The sequence below is a fragment of the Salvelinus alpinus genome, chromosome 1 (assembly GCF_045679555.1).
Source record: "Salvelinus alpinus chromosome 1, SLU_Salpinus.1, whole genome shotgun sequence".
Classification (NCBI taxonomy): domain Eukaryota; kingdom Metazoa; phylum Chordata; class Actinopteri; order Salmoniformes; family Salmonidae; genus Salvelinus; species Salvelinus alpinus.
In genome coordinates, this window is record NC_092086.1 from 57,336,863 (window position 1) to 57,355,440 (window position 18,578).

The 18,578-nt window shown below is 40.8% G+C and overlaps 2 protein-coding genes across 6 annotated transcripts in view; one reads left to right on the forward strand and one right to left on the reverse strand.

The window, feature by feature from the left end:
• The first annotated feature begins 66 nt into the window (after nt 1–66).
• Nucleotides 67–11,736, forward strand: baxb (BCL2 associated X, apoptosis regulator b). Its single transcript, XM_071348737.1, has 6 exons — nt 67–346; nt 516–546; nt 3,493–3,657; nt 8,260–8,398; nt 8,508–8,612; nt 9,135–11,736. Exons 1-6 carry the CDS (start codon nt 325–327, stop codon nt 9,276–9,278), a joined length of 606 nt encoding a protein of 201 aa, XP_071204838.1. The 5' UTR covers nt 67–324; the 3' UTR covers nt 9,279–11,736.
• A 781-nt stretch (nt 11,737–12,517) lies between these two features.
• The window catches only part of LOC139542598 (voltage-gated potassium channel KCNC1-like), a 98,519-nt gene continuing 92,458 nt past the window's right edge, over nt 12,518–18,578 (reverse strand). For all 5 annotated transcript variants that reach the window (XM_071348608.1, XM_071348449.1, XM_071348357.1 and 2 more), the window contains one exon: nt 12,518–17,707. In XM_071348608.1, the coding sequence (XP_071204709.1) occupies nt 17,694–17,707 (14 nt within the window). In that variant the 3' untranslated portion in view covers nt 12,518–17,693. The remainder of the gene's footprint in view (nt 17,708–18,578) is intronic.

Consider the following 18,578-nt stretch of genomic DNA (forward strand, 5'->3'; position numbering starts at 1 on the left):
ATTAGCGTGTGGACCCATGTTGACAATGCGCATGCGCCGATTGTCTGTTCGCTGCTGGTCTGCTCTCCACTTTCGTTTTGCTGTCCGGTCTTGTTACTGTCTGTGGTCTTTCTTATTTCAGGCGTTTGTAGATTCTGCATATTATCTCTAAGGAATGTAGTATTTTCTTAATAGAGAGAAAACAGCAGCAACATCGTATGTCAAATAGAGCTATAATAGGTTTATGTTATAAGAGAAGAACTACAATTGCGATACTGAAGTTTTCTGAAGTTACGGTGATAGTAGCTAACGTTAGCTATCGTTTTGGCGGTGTGTGGACTGCCAATGGCGTGTGTAGAGACATCAGGTAGCTAGGTCTGCCAGTGCAATGTCTCATCACTGCAACAACGTTACCAAGTTATCAGTACATTGTCATTGCTAGCTATCATGATTCTGTTCTATTTTACATTCATAATTCTTTTTTATGTTGTTTAGATCTAAGCTGATTTTGGTTAAATGTTTTATTTGTTCTACAGATTACAGAGTAGGAGAGGTCCTGCTGAATAGGTGAGTCACTTTCACAGATACTTAAAAATAACCAGAAAGACGCATCTTATCGACACTCCTAGCTGTAAACCTGTGGCTGACCCTGTGCTGCTTCTAGTGGTGGGATAAGTACCCAATTATCATACTTCAGTAATAGAAAATGACTCATGTCTAAGTGAAAGTCACCCAGTAAAATACTACTTGAGTGAAGTATTTGGTTTTAAATGTACTTAAGTATCAAAGTAAATACAATTGCTAAAATATACTTATAGTTGAAGTCAGAAGTTTACATACACCTTAGCCAAATACATTTAAACTCAGTTTTTCACAATTCCTGACATTTAGTCCAAGTAAAAATTCCCTGTCTTAGGTCAGTTAGGATCACCACTTTATTTTAAGAATGTGAAATGTCAGAATTATAGGAGAGAGAATTATTTATTTCAGCTTTTATTTCTTTCATCACATTCCCAGTGGGTCAGAAGTTTACATACACTCAATTAGTATTTTGTAGCATTGCCTTTAAATTGTTTAACTTGGGTCAAATGTTTCGGGTAGCCTTCCACAAGCTTCACACAATAAGTTGGGTGAATTTTTGCCCATTCTTCCTGACAACTGGTGTAACTGAGTCAGGTTTGTAGGTCTCCTTGCTCGCACACACTTTTTCAGTTCTGCCCACAAGTTTTCTATAGGATTGAGGTCAGGGCTTTGTGATGGCCACTCCAATACCTTGACTTTGTGGTCCTTAAGCCATTTTGCCACAACTTTGGATGTATGCTTGGGGTCATTGTCCATTTGGAAACACCCATTTGCGACTAAGCTTTAACTTCCTGACTGATGTCTTGAGATGTTGCTTAAATATATCCACATAATTTTCCTGCCTCATGATGCCATCTATTTTGTGAAGTGCACCAGTCCCTCCTGCAGCTAAGCACCCCCACAACATGATCAAATCAAATTTAATTATATAGCCCTTCGTACATCAGCTGATATTTTAAAGTGCTGTACAGAAACCCAGCCTAAAACCCCAAACAGCAAGCAATGCAGGTGTAGAAGCACGGTGGCTAGGAAAAACTCCCTAGAAAGGCCAAAACCTAGGAAGAAACCTAGAGAGGAACCAGGCTATGAGGGGTGGCCAGTCCTCTTCTGGCTGTGCCAGGTGGAGATTATAACAGAACATGGCCAAGATGTTCATAAATGACCAGCATGGTCAAATAATAATAATCACAGTAGTTGTTGAGGGTGATGCTGCCACCCCCGTGCTTCACGGTTGGAATGGGGTTCTTCGGCTTGCAAGCCTCCCCCTTTTTCCTCCAAACATGACAATGGTCATTATAGCCAAACAGTTCTATTTTTGTTTCATCAGACCAGAGGACATTTCTCCAAAAAGTACGATCTTTGTCCCCATGTGCAGTTGCAAACCGTAGTATGGCTTTTTTATGAAGGTTTTGGAGCAGTGGCTTCTATCTTGCTGAGCAGCCGTTCAGGTTATGTCGTTATAGGACTTGTTTTACTGTGGATATAGATACTTTTGTATCCGTTTCCTCCAGCATCTTCACAAGGTCCGTTGCTGTTGTTCTGGGATTGATTTACACTTTTCGCACCAAAGTACGTTCATCTTTAGGAGACAGAACGCGTCTCCTTCCTGAGCAGTATGACAGCTGCGTGGTCCCATGGTGTTTATACTTGCGTACTATTGTTTGTACAGATGAACGTGGTACCTTCAGGCGTTTGGAAATTGCTCCCAAGGATGAACCATATTTGTGGAGGTCTACAATTTTTTTTCTGAGGTCTTGGCTGATTTCTTTTGATTTTCCCATGATGTCAAGCAAAGAGGCACTGAGTTTGAAGGTAGGCCTTGAAATACATCCATAGTTACACCTCCAATAGGCTAATTGACATCATTTTAGTCAATCAGAAGCTTCTAAAGCCATGACATACTTTTCTGGAATTTTCCAAGCTGTTTAAAGGCACAGTCAACTTAGTGTATGTAAACTTCGGACCAACTGGAATTGTGATACAGTGAATTATACGTGAAATAATCTGTCTGTAAACAATTGTTGGGAAAATTACTTGTGTCATGCATAAAGTAGATTTCCTAACTGACTTGACAAAACTATAGTTTGTTAACAAGAAATTTGTGGAGTGGTTGAAAAATGAGTTTTAATGACTCCAACCTAAGTGTATGTAAACTTCCGACTTCAACTGTAAGTATCAAAAGTTAAAATATAAATAATTTCAAATTCCTTATATTAAGCAAACCAGATGGCACAATTTGTGTGTTTATTTAAAAAAAATTACAGATCGCCAGGGGCACACTAACACTAACACAGACATAATTTACAAGCAAAGCGTTTGTGTTTAGTGAGTCCACCAGATCAGAGGCAGTAGAGATAACCAGAGATGTTCTCTTGAAAAGTGTGTGAATTGAAGTAAAAAGTACATTATTTTCTTTGGGAATGTAGTGAAGTAAAAGTTGTCAAAAATATAAATAGTAAAGTACAGATACCCCCAAAAACTACTTAAGTAGTACTTTAAAGTATTTAATACCACTGGCTGCTTCCAGCCTCTTGCTTGGATGTGTATGCGTGTGCACTTTCCATGGGGTTGGGAATTGACCAAACAGACGGCAAAAAAATTAGGTTTTCTCTACATTATCAGCTAAGTGCAAGGAAGAAATGAAAACCGTCAGACACTGTGTCGTGACAACAGTAGTTTAGTTTGACACACAGTAGGCAATTTTTTCAATTGAACTAGGCAAGTAAGTTAAGAACAAATTCTTATTTACAATGACGGCCTAGGAACAGTGGGACAGATTTTTACCTTGTCAGCTCGGGGATTCGATCAAGCAACCTTTCGGTTACTGGTCCAACGCTCTAACCACTAGGCTACCGGCCGCCCCAGCCCCACTCCCCAGCTATGTGCTCTAAGAAGGAGTGTTTCTGGACCAGAATGCTCTCTCATCCCCAGAGTGATGCAGGAGCAGCTGGATGAGGTGTCATCAGACGTCCTGGTAGTGGTCTCCACAGAAACCCAGGAGGTGGAGAGTGATCAGGAGCAGAAGATTGTCTCACAGCTAGCCATGATGATACGGACCATCGGAGACGCCGTCAAGAAGGACGGGAAGCTGGACGAGTCAGTTGCCATTGCTTTGTGTCTTACAGTACCTGTTCAATTTCTCAAACTGTTATTCTTGTGAATTCACATTGATGAATTTGATGCAAAGACTACCCAGCAAACTGGGAACATTCCCATAACATTATCTAAGAATCACATTAAGTTCCAGTTAGGGCTTTATCTAACATTAGCCTTCTTCAGAAAATGTTTTAAATTAAATATCCTTGGGATGTTCTCCTAACATTCACTAAAATGTTGTGCACAACATTTGTAATAATCACAACAGGACATTCCCCAAATGTTCTCATTAGATTTGCAGGTAATGTAATAACAAAAACTAAATGTCTTCTGGGAACTTTCTTGCAACATCAGGCAAATGTTTTATACAAACACTGTATAATCATCAGCACAACTGGACAGGTTTTGTGTTATGAGAACATTTGCCGCAACCTAACGAATGTTCTGGGAACCAATTTTGGTTTGCTGGGTAGGTAAACAAATATGAATATAGAGTACACTACCGGTCAAAAGTTTTAGAACACCTACTCATTCAAGGGATTTTCTTTATTTTTACTATTTTCTACATTATAGAATAATAGTGAAGACATCAAAACTTTGAAATAACACATACGGAGTCACGTAGTAACCAAAGAAGTGTTATACAAATTCAAATATATTTAATATTTGAGATTCTTCAAATAGCCACCCTTTGCCTTGATGACAGCTTTGCACACTCTTGGCATTCTCTCAATCAGCTTCACCTGGAATGCTTTTCCAACAGTGTTGAAGGAGTTCCCACATATGCTGAGCACTTGTTGGCAGCTTTTCCTTCACTCTGCGTTCCGACTTATCGCAAACCATCTCAATTGGGTTGAGGTCGGATGATTGTGGAGGCCAGGTGATCTGATGCAGCACTCCATCACCCTCCTTCTTGGTAAAATAGCCTTTACACAGCCTGGAGGTGTGTTGGGTCATTGTCCTGTTGAAAAACAAATGATAGTCCCACTAAGCGCAAACCAGATGGGATGGCGTATCGCTGCAGAATGCTGTGATAGCCATGCTGGTTAAGTGTGCCTTGAATTCTAAATAAATCACAGACAGCAAAGCATCCCCACACCATCACACCCCCTCCTCCTCCTCCATGCTTTACGGTGGGAAATACACATGTGGAGATCATCCGTTCACCCACACCGCGTTTCACAGACACGGCGGTTGGAACCAAAACGTTCCAATTTGGACTCCAGACCAAAGGACAAATTTCCACTTTAGTAGTGGTTTCTTTTTTTATTATTATTATTTTTTTTTTTAACCTTTATTTAACCAGGTAGGCAAATTGAGAACACGTTCTCATTTACAATTGCGACCTGGCCAAGATAAATCAAAGCAGTTCGACACATACAACAACACATAGTTACACATGGAGTAAGACAAACATATAGTCAATAATACAGTGAAAAAAATAAGTCTATATACAATGAGAGCAAGTGAGGTGAGATAAGGGAGGTGAAGGCAAACAAATACAGTGGGGAGAACAAGTATTTGATACACTGTCAATTTTGCAGGTTTTCCTACTTACAAAGCATGTAGAGGTCTGTACTTTTTATCATAGGTACACTTCAACTGTGAGAGATGGAATCTAAAACAAAAATCCAGAAAATCACATTGTATGATTTTTAAGTAATTAATTTGCATTTTATTGCATGACATAAGTATTTGATCACCTACCAACCAGTAAGAATTCCGGCTCTCACAGACCTGTTAGTTTTTCTTTGAGAAGCCCTCCTGTTCTCCACTCATTACCTGTATTAACTCCACCTGTTTGAACTCGTTACCTGTATAAAAGACACCTGTCCACACACTCAATCAAACAGACGCCAACCTCTCCACAATGGCCAAGACCAGAGAGCTGTGTAAGGACATCAGGGATAAAATTGTAGACCTGCACAAGGCTGGGATGGGCTACAGGACAATAGAAAAACAGCTTGGTGAGAAGGCAACAACTGTTGGCGCAATTATTAGAAAATGGAAGACGTTCAAGATGACGGTCAATCACCCTCGGTCTGGGGCTCCATGCAAGATCTCACCTCGTGGGGCATCAATGATCATGAAGAAGGTGAGGGATCAGCCCAGAACTACACGGCAGGACCTGGTCAATGACCTGAAGAGAGCTGGGACCACAATCTCAAAGAAAACCATTAGTAACACACCACGCCGTCATGGATTAAAATCCTGCAGTGCACGCAAGGTCCCCCTGCTCAAGCCAGTGCATGTCCAGGCCCGTCTGAAGTTTGCCAATGACCATCTGGATGATCCAGAGGAGGAATGGGAGAAGGTCATGTGGTCTGATGAGACAAAAATAGAGCTTTTTGGTCTAAACTCCACTCGCCGTGTTTGGAGGAAGAAGAAGGATGAGTACAACCCCAAGAACACCATCCCAACCGTGAAGCATGGAGGTGGAAACATCATTCTTTGGGGATGCTTTTCTGCAAAGGGGACAGGACGACTGCACTGTATTGAGGGAAGGATGGATTTGGCCATGTATCGCGAGATCTTGGCCAACAACCTCCTTCCCTCAGTAAGAGCATTGAAGATGGGTCGTGGCTGGGTCTTCCAGCATGACAACGACCCGAAACACACAGCCAGGGCAACTAAGGAGTGGCTCCGTAAGAAGCATTTCAAGGTCCTGGAGTGGCCTAGACAGTCTCCAGACCTGAACCCAATAGAAAATCTTTGGAGGGAGCTGAAAGTCCGTATTGCCCAGCGACAGCCCCGAAACCTGAAGGATCTGGAGAAGGTCTGTATGGAGGAGTGGGCCAAAATCCCTGCTGCAGTGTGTGCAAACCTGGTCAAGAACTACAGGAAACGTATGAACTCTGTAATTGCAAACAAAGGTTTCTGTACCAAATATTAAGTTCTGCTTTTCTGATGTATCAAATACTTATGTCATGCAATAAAATGCAAATTAAATACTTAAAAATTATACAATGTGATTTTCTGGATTTTTGTTTTAGATTCTGTCTCTCACAGTTGAAGTGTACCTATGATAAAAATGACAGACCTCTACATGCTTTGTAAGTAGGAAAACCTGCAAAATCGGCGGTGTATCAAATACTTGTTCTCCCCACTGTATATGTATAAATAAATAAAAATATAAAAAGGCCATGGAGGCGAAGTGAATACAACACAGCAAGTAAAATAAAAAATAAAAAACACTGGAATGGTTGGTTTGCAGTGGAAGAAAGTGCAAAGTAGAGACAGAGATGATGGGGTGCAAAGGAGCAAAATAAATTAATAAATAAATACAGTAGGTAAAGAGGTAGTTGTTTGGGCTAAATTGTAGATGGGTTATGTACAGGTGCAGTAATCTATGAGCTGCTCTGACAGCTGGTGCTTAAAGCTAGTGAGGGAGATAAGTGTTTCCAGTTTCAGAGATTTTTGTAGTTCGTTCCAGTCATTGGCAGCAGAGAACTGGAAGGAGAGGCGTCCAAAGGAAGAATTGGTTTTGGGGGTGACTAGAGAGATATACCTGCTGGAGCGCGTGCTACAGGTAGGTGCTGCTATGGTGACCAGCGAGCTGAGATAAGGGGGGACTTTACCTAGCAGTGTCTTGTAGATGACCTGGAACCAGTGGGTTTGGCGACGAGTATGAAGCGAGGGCCAGCCAACGAGAGTGTACAGGTCGCAGTGGTGGGTAGTATATGGGGCTTTGGTGACAAAACGGATGGCACTGTGATAGACTGCATCCAATTTATTGAGTAGGGTTTTGGAGGCTATTTTGTAAATGACATCACCGAAGTCGAGGATTGGTAGGATGGTCAGTTTTACAGTCTTTGCAGCAATTTGTGCATGAAAGCCTTATTCACAGTCTCATCTGAACAGTTGATGTTGAGATGTGTCTGTCACTTGAACAAATTTATTTGGGCTGCAATTTCTGAGGCTGTTAACTCTAATGAACTTCTCCTCTGCAGCAGAGGTAACTCTGGGTCTTCCTTTCCTGTGGCGGTCCTCATGAGAGACAGTTTCATCATAGCGCTTGACGGTTTTTGCGACTGCACTTGAAGAAACGTTCAAAGTTCTTGAAATGTTCCATATTGACTGACCTTCATATCTTAAAGTAATGATGGACTGTGGTTTCTCTTTGCTTATTTGAGCTGTTCTTGCCATAATACCAAGTAGGGCTATCTTCTGTATACCCCTCCCCTTGTCACAACACAACTGATTGGCGCAACGCATTAAGAAGGAAAGAAATTCCACAAATTAACTTTTAAGAAGGCACACCTGTTAATTGAAATGCATTCCAGGTGACTACCTGGTGACAATGGTTGAGAGAATGTCAAGAGTGTGCAAATCTGTCATCAAGGAAAAGGGTGGCTGTTTGAAGAATCTCAAATTTAATGTATTTTTTGATTTGTTTAACACTTTTCTGGTTACTACATGATTCCATATGTGTTATTTCACAGTTTTGATGTCTTCACTATTATTCTACAATAGTAAAAAATAAAGAAAAACCCTTGAATGGGTAGGTGTGACCCAACTTTTGACTGGTACTGTATGTGTGTCTATCTGTGTGTTAGTTTACAATGGTCTAAGTCAGTAGTCTAATTCCTACCCTACCTCCAGTGCGATAGATGGAATGGTGGGGAAAATGACCAGCAAGACCAGCTACTGGAAGTTGGTAGAAAAGGTATTTGAGGACAGTCAAATCACCTGGGAGAGAATTGCTGTGCTGTTTTACGTAGCAGGGAGGATAGCTGTCAAGGTATGTTATACAGTGTTCTTGTTACTTTGTTATTATTATTATTGGATGTACAGTACAATCAGTGTGTGTGAGCGTGTGTGTATTAAATCACTCTTTTTGTCTCTGTTAGGTGGTGATTGCTAACATCCCCCAGTTAGTGAAGGACATTCTGAAGTGGACTCTGGAGTACTTCAGAAACAAATTACTGGATTGGATCCAGAAACATGGAGGATGGGTAAGCTATGGATACCATCAGAGGCTGCCCCCAAGTGTTTCCCCTTTTGTATTAAAATAAACCAAATTGGCAATATTCTATATTGATATAAACTTGGTATTGGTTGTAGAGTAGTGGCGCAGCGGTCTAGGCACTACATCTCAGTGCAAGAGGCGTCACTACTGTCCCTGGTTCGAATCCAGGCGGAATCACATCCGGCCGTGATTGGGAGTCCCATAGGGCAGTGCACAATTGGCCAAGCCTTGGCCGGGATATGCCGTCATTGTAAATAAGAATTTGTTCTTAACTGACAACCCTAATTAAATAAAGGTTACATAAAAATAAATTATGTGGTGTTAACTATTGTTAGAAAAAACGGAACTTGGATTGTCATTGATTTCTCTCTTTCTTTCTGCCCTCTTTCTTTCTCTCCATTTTATTTCTCCCCCCTTTCTTTTCTCCTCTTTCTCTTCTCCCCCTTTCTCCTCATCTTTCTTTGTCCCCCCTCTTTCTCTTTCCCCCCCTATCTTTCTCTCTACCCAGATGAACAGTTTTGCTGAGCTGGCACGTGTGCAGGTGGAGAAGATGTCCTCTATGAACGCCTGGTCCTCAGGGATCATCCTGGTCTTCCTCGGAGGTGTCATACTGGGTAGTGTTATCACCTGGAAACTGGCCAGGAGGACCTGACACACACACACACACACACACACACACAGTTCCACTCCAGTTCAAACGCAATTGTGTGGCATGACACGCAAACGCGTGGGCGTGCACACACACAAATACATTTGTTTACCTAGTCCATGTATTATTAGTTACCTACCTTCTGGTTTGCTCAGGATAAATAAGATGACCAGATGCTGCTGAAAGTGGTGTTGGAGAGCCAGTAGGAGGCAATCTTTCCTCTGGTAAAAAAAAGAAGAAAAGAAATCCCAGTGCAAAGATTGGGGGCATTCCCCCGTGTAGGGTGCTGTCTTTTGGATTGGACATTAAAACATGTCCTGACTCTCTGTGGTCAGTAAAGATCCCATGGCACATATTGTATGAGAGGGGTGTTAACCCTGATGTCCTGGCTAAATTCCCAATCTGGCCCTCATACCATCACGGTCACCTAATCATCCCCAGTTTACAATTGGCTCATTCATCCCCCCTCCTCTCCCCTGCAACTATTCCCCAGGTGGTTGCTGTAAGTGAGAATGTGTTCTCAGTCAAACTTAACTGGTAAAATAAGGCTTAAATAAAATTAAACTCCTTTTTATCAGTGCCTTCAAAAAGTATTTACACCCCTTGACTTTTTCCACATTCTGTAGTGTTACAGTGGGATTAAAGGGATTTAATGCATTTTTTGGTCAATGATCTACACAAAATACTCTATACATCTCTGCACTTAGCAAAAGAGTGTCATCTGCACTGCTATTTTAGTCATCAGTTAATCTGACTTTTCTCTCATCATTGATTTAGTTGAATTATTTCAGTAATTTTAGGGTTTTCTGTGTAGTTGTCTAATGTTGGTGTGGCAAATTATTTTAAACACCATTATTGCACACACAATGAGTCCATGCAACTTATTATGGGACTTGTTAAGCACATTTTTACTCCTGAACTTATTTAGGCTTGCCATAACAAAGGGGTTGAATACTTATTGACTCGAGACATTTCAGCTTTTCATTTTTTATTAATTAGTAAAAAAAAATCTAAAAACATAATTCCACTTCGAAATTATGGGGTATTGTGTGTGGATCAATGACACAGAATCTCAATGTGATCCATTTTAAATTCAGGCTGTATCACAAAGGAGTGTGAATACGTTCTGAAGGCACTGTATATATTGACCTACAGTAATGAAACCAAAGTGTTGGGGCAGAGCTCAGTACATTTTGTCTCACTACCCTTACGGGAAATAATACATGAATTTCACGTGTTTAACATGTGATCTTATGGGAAGTTAATGTGATAACATGTTAAAGCAACACGTGATAATATGAAATTGCAAAATATCAACATGTGATACTAAGAAACTACACCTCACAACATTTGAAAGTCTTTCATGTGTGAAACTGCAATTCACGTGTGAGGTGAAAACATGATATGCTCACATATGAAAGGGTGGTGTGAACTCTATGTTGAATACATGTGAACAACTGGTTTCACATGTGAACAACTGAGCTCACGTGTCTCTTTTGTTTTCAAATGTGAACATTTCTGCTCAACATGTGAACAGTTATTTCACGTGTAAATATGATTTCAAATGTGATTTTTCACATGTGAAACTGCAACAACAAAAATGTATATGATATGAAGTGTTCCAAAACCACATGGTTTCAAATGATTTCACATGTGAAATAAAATGTTATATGTGGAAATTTCACATGTGAAATCATGTGGTTTTTCCCATAAGGGTATATCATCATGTTTGTTGGTATCCTGCTAGACTAGGGTATCTGTGCTTGAAATGAGAAACCAGTGTAAGCATAACAGACAGCCAAGCATCATGTTATGTGATTGGTTTTAACAGAGAGGTCATTATTTTTCAATACAATATTATACAGAAATAACACATGAATACCGATTGAATCTTTAGGTTTATGAAAATGTATGAAACATGTATTTTGATTACAAAATAACGTCTGGAACGTTTGACTTGAATGTATAATGTATTAAATGGGACATTTTATTAGGATAAACAAAATAAATATGAGTTGATTATGTTTGTTCTGCAATAATCATGTTTTAACTATGACCCCTAAAAGTACTCAACATGAGTCAGTCAGCTCCATAATATCAGTCGTGATGCTAAATGTACAAAAAAATGCACAGGACACAAATAGAAAATTTTGGCATAAGCTTTTAATATTTTTATAGAGTTTTTGACGTTTTCTCTTTAAATTGGATTTGTTTGTTTTTCCAGTTAATTTTGTGGGTATTTCGTTTTATTATTCTTGTTTTATTTTCCTATCTGTAAAGGAGAAGAGTTTTTCAGTTTAATTAGCATTCACTTTCAAACTTTCATACTTTTAATAATAGAACTGTGTTTAAGTCTCTTTTTTTTCACAAACTTGTTTAAAGTATTACTGTTTATTCATATTTTTTCTTTACACATTTCAAAAATATAAAAGGTAAATAATAAACATTCCATTGAAATATATTTTATACAGTTCTTGATTCTTTTTTATTTTTTCTGTGTTGTGACATTAAAATTGTATCCAGCATCGGTCTTTATAGCATAAACCCCATTCAGTGTTATTGTAGTAACCTTCTCTTCTTCCGTCTCTGTCTTCCCTCTCTTTCTCCCCTGATAGGAAAGTGGCATGGCTGCACCCAGTGCCTTATTCGCTTAGCGGCGATGTAGTCACAACAGTTGGCAGGACCAATAGAAACATTAGCTGCATTGGCGCTAGTAGTGCAATGTTCTTTCAAATGTAAAATTCATAACACAAATCACCGACAACATGAATCAGACAAGAGTAAACAAAGGCACCAAATGATAAGAAATGAAGTAAAAACACCAAATAATGAAAATGAACAGAAAACAACTGATGCAAATGAAGCAAAACAATGATATTGACGTATCTAGAGGGGTAGATTAATAGATACGTCTACTGTTAAAGACAGAAGAAGTGACAGGCAGAATGATATATAGAGATGTACAGATGCAAAAGACAGATGGACATGTAAAAATGGAACAGCATGGACAGATTGGCACAATGCTACTAGCACTGCTGAGATCTCCCAAACTGTTGTATGTGTATCAAGAAAGATATCGGACTCATGAAACTGAGCCTATTTCACCTTCCCTTTCCTTCCAAGTGCAATACACATAGAAAGATGGCCAGTGTATTTCTACCAATTCAGTCAAGCCACACTGCAGTAAACAAAAAATATGACAACAAAAAAATGAACATAAAACAGTGATATAGAAAAAAAAATTTAAAGAGTGTTTCAGTTTGCATATTCCCCCCCATCATCTCACCACTGGCTGACAGAGAAAGAGGAAGACAGAGATTTCCGGCGAAAAGAGAGTTACTTCATTCTGGCCATTCACAAATAGGTTAAGTCGTCTTTTTTTTCCTCTCCCACGCATGCATTAGAATTCAACTTCAAACAATATGTTAGAAAAACACAAGAACAAGGATGCAAAAAGAGCTTCTTCCTCAAAAATGTGTGGAGAAAGAGAAAGAGAGGGGGATAGGAGACGGGGATGAGAGGGAGGAAGACGGGGAAAGAGAATATATGACAGCAGGGTTTCTGGCTTTACTCTGCTCCTTTCTTGATATGTTTTGTATTTGGGTTTCAAGTAAAGTTATGCAAGTGTTGAGCTGTCAATCCTCTCAAGTGGGCGTGGAGGAGGATCACACACACCCCCACCTGCACAACGTGTCTTCTGGTAGCGCACACACATACATTCCCACTGACACACAGTGGTAGTACAGTCATTCACGTAAGATGGCGGTTATTCACAGTATATTCACCACCTGTTTTGTGAAAACCCATCCCAAAACTCAGGGAGACTAGATGTGTATGCATGCTTTAAAATCAAGATGAAAACAATACAGAATAAAGTATTTAACAGGTTTTTTTTTTTTTACAGGTGGTAAGGTTGCTTTGACAGTATGTTTAGGGAAATGGCATTGGACTCCCCCACAAAATCAAGGGTTTGGAACAAATTATTGCTCTGACAATAGACCCCCCCTCCCCCCTGACATTTTAAATAGAACGGTCTATGTTTCCATTTAACGTGTCTGTGTGGGGTGTGCTACCAGAAGGTTGATGGGGGGGTATGATCCATTCACCTCTGTCTTTAGCTGTATCTAAGCCAGTTGTGCCCATCCCCTCTTCTTCCCATCCACCTTGCACCCGATCCCTCTCCTTCTCTACCTCACAAACAATCATTTCCATCTTCAGAATGAAATGTCTAGTAGTGATGCGACCTTCCATAATCTATGGTTACTTATCGCTATCATTTCAAATCATTCTTTTTGTAACAAACATCGTGCCATAATAAACTTTTTTGGGGAAGGGAGAGAGTGAGAGAAGGAGTAGGCAGGAGTTGAGAGGGAGAAGGAATGAATGTGAAAGGGATGGGGGTCGAGGAGAAGGAAAGGGGGAGGAATCAGACATAAGGTGATGAATGACAGAGATCCAGTGTATCAAATGAAAACTGCGAGAACAGGGACATATCCTGAGTGGCAAACTCCAGAGGTCTTCAGGGGAGCCCCTATTCTAATTACTTTAACCCCCACACCCCCATTTACTTCAGTAAACAATGCACCATGCTAGATATAGTAGCTGCCCCCCTTTTCCATCCTTACCCTGCCCCATTCTTGCCCTCCCACACAACAGACAAACAGACCCAACACACTGAACTCCTTTGGCACAATGAAACACTGAAGTTAGTCGTAGGCTACAGTCAAACTCTTGCATAGTTAGTTGCTCAGTTCTCAGTACAGTTAGCCCCCAGCATCTCTGGAACATCATCAAAATCATCATCATTGCGTAATAACAAATAAACAAACAAAAACAAAAGGAACAGTTTTGGGAAGTGAACACAAGTTAACACTCATTTGAGACCAAAAATCTAAAACGAGCAATATGCAAATGAATGTGACCCAAATTGTATTTGACACGGTCTGAAGTGACGTCATTTTAACCCCCCCCCCCCCAACATTATTAACACTCCTCTCCTCCTCCCCCATTGTAACATTAAATAACACCCTTGAGATGAACCCTGCTCTGCCGTAACACTCGGCTAGACCAGTGTCACCAGAGACTAACCACGGCTCAGATGATGGCACTCTTCATTGGGGATAAACGACATATTATCTCAACTCTGATGTGGGCCTAGCTAAGGGTTTGCGGTGACTGGTGATATTACCTATACATACAGGCCTAGAAACAACACAACAACAACAAAATCACTTGAAAAGAAACATGGAAAAACAAAACCAAAAATCTGTTGTTGTTGAGTGTGTGGTGAGGTGCCTGGTGCGATGCATACAGCCATACTGCAAAACAGGCAGGGGTGGTGGAAGGTCAACAAGAGCTTTTGTTCATCAACAGAAACGACAACAATTTATCTAGATAAGCTCATTATGATAGCATAGATAGACAGTTTGGCGTTCCCTTCACGCATCTTTGAACAGCAGTTTTCCTGGCAATATGCTATCCCCACCTGGGAAATGGAGCAAAGATGGCTGCTTCACCAACGCCGGGGGCACCAGCATGTGTAAAACAAACACTGTTGACTGTCACATGGGCTGTAGAGTAAGCGAGTTGGGGGGGTTAAATGCCACAACGACATGTTATACACATCTCCATAATCAGGGAGATAGGCCTACAGTACATTATGTCATAGCAGCACAAAGCTACGCATTGTATAGCTACAATATCAGGGCTGAGCTAATATGGTGCTATCTATGGCCAGTCAGTGCAGTGCTACAGGTGCTAGCTACAGTACAGGGTCAGAGCTACATTATTATTAGGCTACACAAGCCAATCAATGTTATTTGTTGTGTTACGTCATCGCTAATCTCGTTCACCAGATCAGATACTTTCTCCCAATGCGCATTGGGTTTTTAGCCTGGGGACGGGGTGAGGTTTAATCTCTGCTAGGTATCGCTAAACTGCTTTAGTTAGCCGAGACCTTAGAGTCTACAACCGGGTCCCGGTGGTGAAGCTGCCATCTCCCACCTTGAGCACGAGACTGAAAGAACAAAAACAGAGTCCATCATGGTCGTATTCATTGGTGCACACCGTAGCAAACAGCTTTGCAGCGGAAAACTTGTTAGACAAGTTCAGGTATAGTCCGTTCCGGCCCGTTTGGATCCTAGTAAATATGACCCATCGGATCTGAGCACAGTCCAACTAAACAGAGTTATGCAGACAGACAGTGGAGAGGGGACCTGGATGGACAGTGGGGTGGAAGACAGAGAATTGGCAGCAGGGGGCGCAATCAGGGCGGTAGGACCAGAGAGTGAGAGCAGTAGAAGAAGAAGTAGCAGAGAGGGAGAAGAGTAGTCATCGAAGTAGTAGTAGAGTAGTTGTAGTATCAGGGGAAGTTCCTCGCACAGTTCATCTCTGGTAGATTATGTGGTGTGTGTTTATCTTATTTGTCTAAGAAAACATTGTTCAATGTGTATCTTGCAATCTTATATATTTTTTTCGTTATTCCTTTTTTTATTATCCCAAAACAAAATATAGATTTTTTTTTTTTTATATAATCCTGCTCTTTTTTAAAATGAGTTGCATATAACATAAATATTTTTTGTTTCGTCTCGATTTTGTACATTTTTTCAATTCCTAGCCCTCTTTTTTAGGGAGGGGGTGGGGTTAGGGCTTGCAGAAGTAGACTCATGCAGAATAGTCATGCTGGTAAACAAAGTAATAAAAATGCATTTTCACTTTTTCCCGGAATTGTTTATCAAAGTTCACCCTCTTCCCGCTCTTTTCTCACACTTCCTTATGAACCTCTCTGATCCCCCCAGAGGTGCAGTGCTCTTTGACCTTCCTCCTTTCTACAGAAAGGAGAGAGACCTTTACAGTAGCCACTCTCTCAACATGCAGTTGACCATCTGTTATCTTGACACTTGCAAATAGTTACCAATTGGATCTTTTTGAAAAAGGTTGATGTGACTATGATTGTTTGGTTTAAAAAATAAAGTCTCTCTGGTCTCTCTCTCCATCCTTTTGTTCTCTACGTTTCGTTCCTCAGGTTTTTTTTCCGATCATGCCATGCAGTTTGCTACGGAGGAGGAGCAGCAATGCTGAGATGCAGAGGGTTGGAGATAAAGAGAGGGAGCGATTGAGAGCGAAAAAGAGAGGGCAATGTATGTCCTTGTTTTCCAGCAGTCGCTGGCGTTCTTGGCATGCGCATTGCGGTCATGCTTCCAGTGTCTCTCTCCTTTGGCGTCCTCCTCAACTCTCCAGCGCACACACTCTCACACGCGCACACACACTCTGGTTTTCTTTAGTCCCAAATCCTTCAAAGTGGTCGATGAGTAGGTCTGTTAGGGTCAGCCGACACCCTCTCTCATGCAACACGAGTCAACATCAGTCAGTCAGGGAGTGTATCGTATGTCAGACCTATGTGCAGGTTTCTATGAAATGACCAATGGCCTGGTATACTATATAACTGGTTGCTCTACTATTGTGGCCCATAATTCAGTATCTTCTGAAGTGTGTCTCTTGTGAGAGGGTAAGAGAAGGGCTGTCAATCACTGAAAACAGTCCAACAGCTGTGACTGACTTTACATAAGGTAGCGTCACCATAGTGGGCCGACTCAAGAGTCACTGGACGCAATGGTCATTCGGCCTCATAGCTTTGCATAGTGTTTGGCTGCAAAACAGTAAAATGACTGTTATGTAAATGTATTTTGCCATTGGCTAGCACCTGGCTCGCCTTTCTGTAGTCACATCCACGCTGACTGTGTTGAGTGATCTCAGACCACTGCAGTAGTTTGTTTATGTTGCCTACCGTACTGTATGTCCAATCTTTGAAGTACCAAATAGGAAGATTTAAAAACAATTGAATATACTGTATCTGAGAGCCGGTAACATGTCACTTGTCTAAGGGAACATTTGACAGTGGTTAAGAGCATACATTGTCTATGATACAGTAGGATGACAACCAAGTTGTGGAACATTGTCCTACTGTCCCATAACCCTTTGGCTCTTTCCTAGGGGCATTCTGTTCTATTGTTTGTTTCTTTTATCATTTGTCTGGGATTTCAATGTCAATAAACTTAGTATAATAAGACACTGTAAAGTATGCTGACATAAGGTATGTGTTTCAGTCTGTAAGTCTGTTATGTTGGTCTGGAGTTTGTTTTCCTACAGGATGGTGCTGATTGAGGAGTCCACAGGAACGAAGGGTGCTTCTGGTGCGGAGGGATGAACAAATCTCTTTGACTCTCTTTGTCCTCTATCATCCGCCCAGTATCACCATTACCTTCAGTTCTCTTTCTTTCTCTCGCTCGCTCTCCTTTTTTCTCTCCCTCTCCCTCTCTCTCCGGTTACGTATCCCTTCAGCCCACAGTGAATCCAGTAGGGAGCTCTGGGTGAATAGTGTCCTATGGTTGTTCCTCTTCTTGGACAGGAAGGGGAATTTTAGAAACTCAACACTGGGGGAAAAAAAGAGGAGAGAAACAAGGAGAAGAATCAGTGGAAGTTCCAGCAAACCTAGAAAATCAACCAGCTACGACTGGATGTTTAAAAACCTACATGATCCAGGGTAGTTTAGTTGATACTATTAACCTAACATGAGCTTGAATGGGAGTTTGAATTAATTTCACATTCTCAATAGTTATAGTCCAGTGTTTGATTGTATGACTGGATGGGTTTACTTATGATGAGTACAACTGTTCAAAGCAAATGATTCAACTGATAAAAGCACATCTGACATGCATGTAGACAAAATACGAAAAGGCAGAAAAGCCTGTAAGTTTTGCACAGACACACGCACAGACACCAATACAATTGGCGTGGGTGGTTTCAGTCCTTGTGGGCTGTTTAGTCTGCTGGTGTTCGCCTACCTCTTAATTCATTGGTTAGTCATACTCCAATAGGGTGCTTTTCCAGCCAAAAGGACTGAGTCAGTGATTTTGGAGGTCATTCCCACACAGCACTACAGCACACCAGGAATGTTAGTTTAGCTAAACACAGACCAAGACCTGAGAGCACTTCAGAAAGTATTCATACCCCTTGACTTTTCCACATTTTGTTGGCCTTCATACAATACCCCATAATGTCAAAGTGGAATTATGTTATTTTTTTTTTTTTTACAAAATAATTTAAAATAAAATGCTAAAATGTCTTGAGTCAATAAGTATTCAACCCCTTTGTTATGGCAAGCCTAAATAAGTAAACATTTGCTTAACAAGTCATATAATAAGTTGCATGGGCTCACTCTGTGTGCAATAATAGTGTTTAACATGATTTTTGAATGACTACCTCATCTCGGTAATTATCTGTAAGGTCCCACAGTCGAGTAGT

Bases quoted from the DNA above. Each gene is read 5' to 3' on its own strand.
- baxb (XM_071348737.1), top strand. From the start codon at position 325: ATGGCGTGTGTAGAGACATCAG. The intron at 3,658-8,259 runs GTCAGTTGCCAT...CCCTACCTCCAG, and splicing joins AAGGACGGGAAGCTGGACGA to TGCGATAGATGGAATGGTGG. The intron at 8,613-9,134 runs GTAAGCTATGGA...CTCTCTACCCAG, and splicing joins TCCAGAAACATGGAGGATGG to ATGAACAGTTTTGCTGAGCT.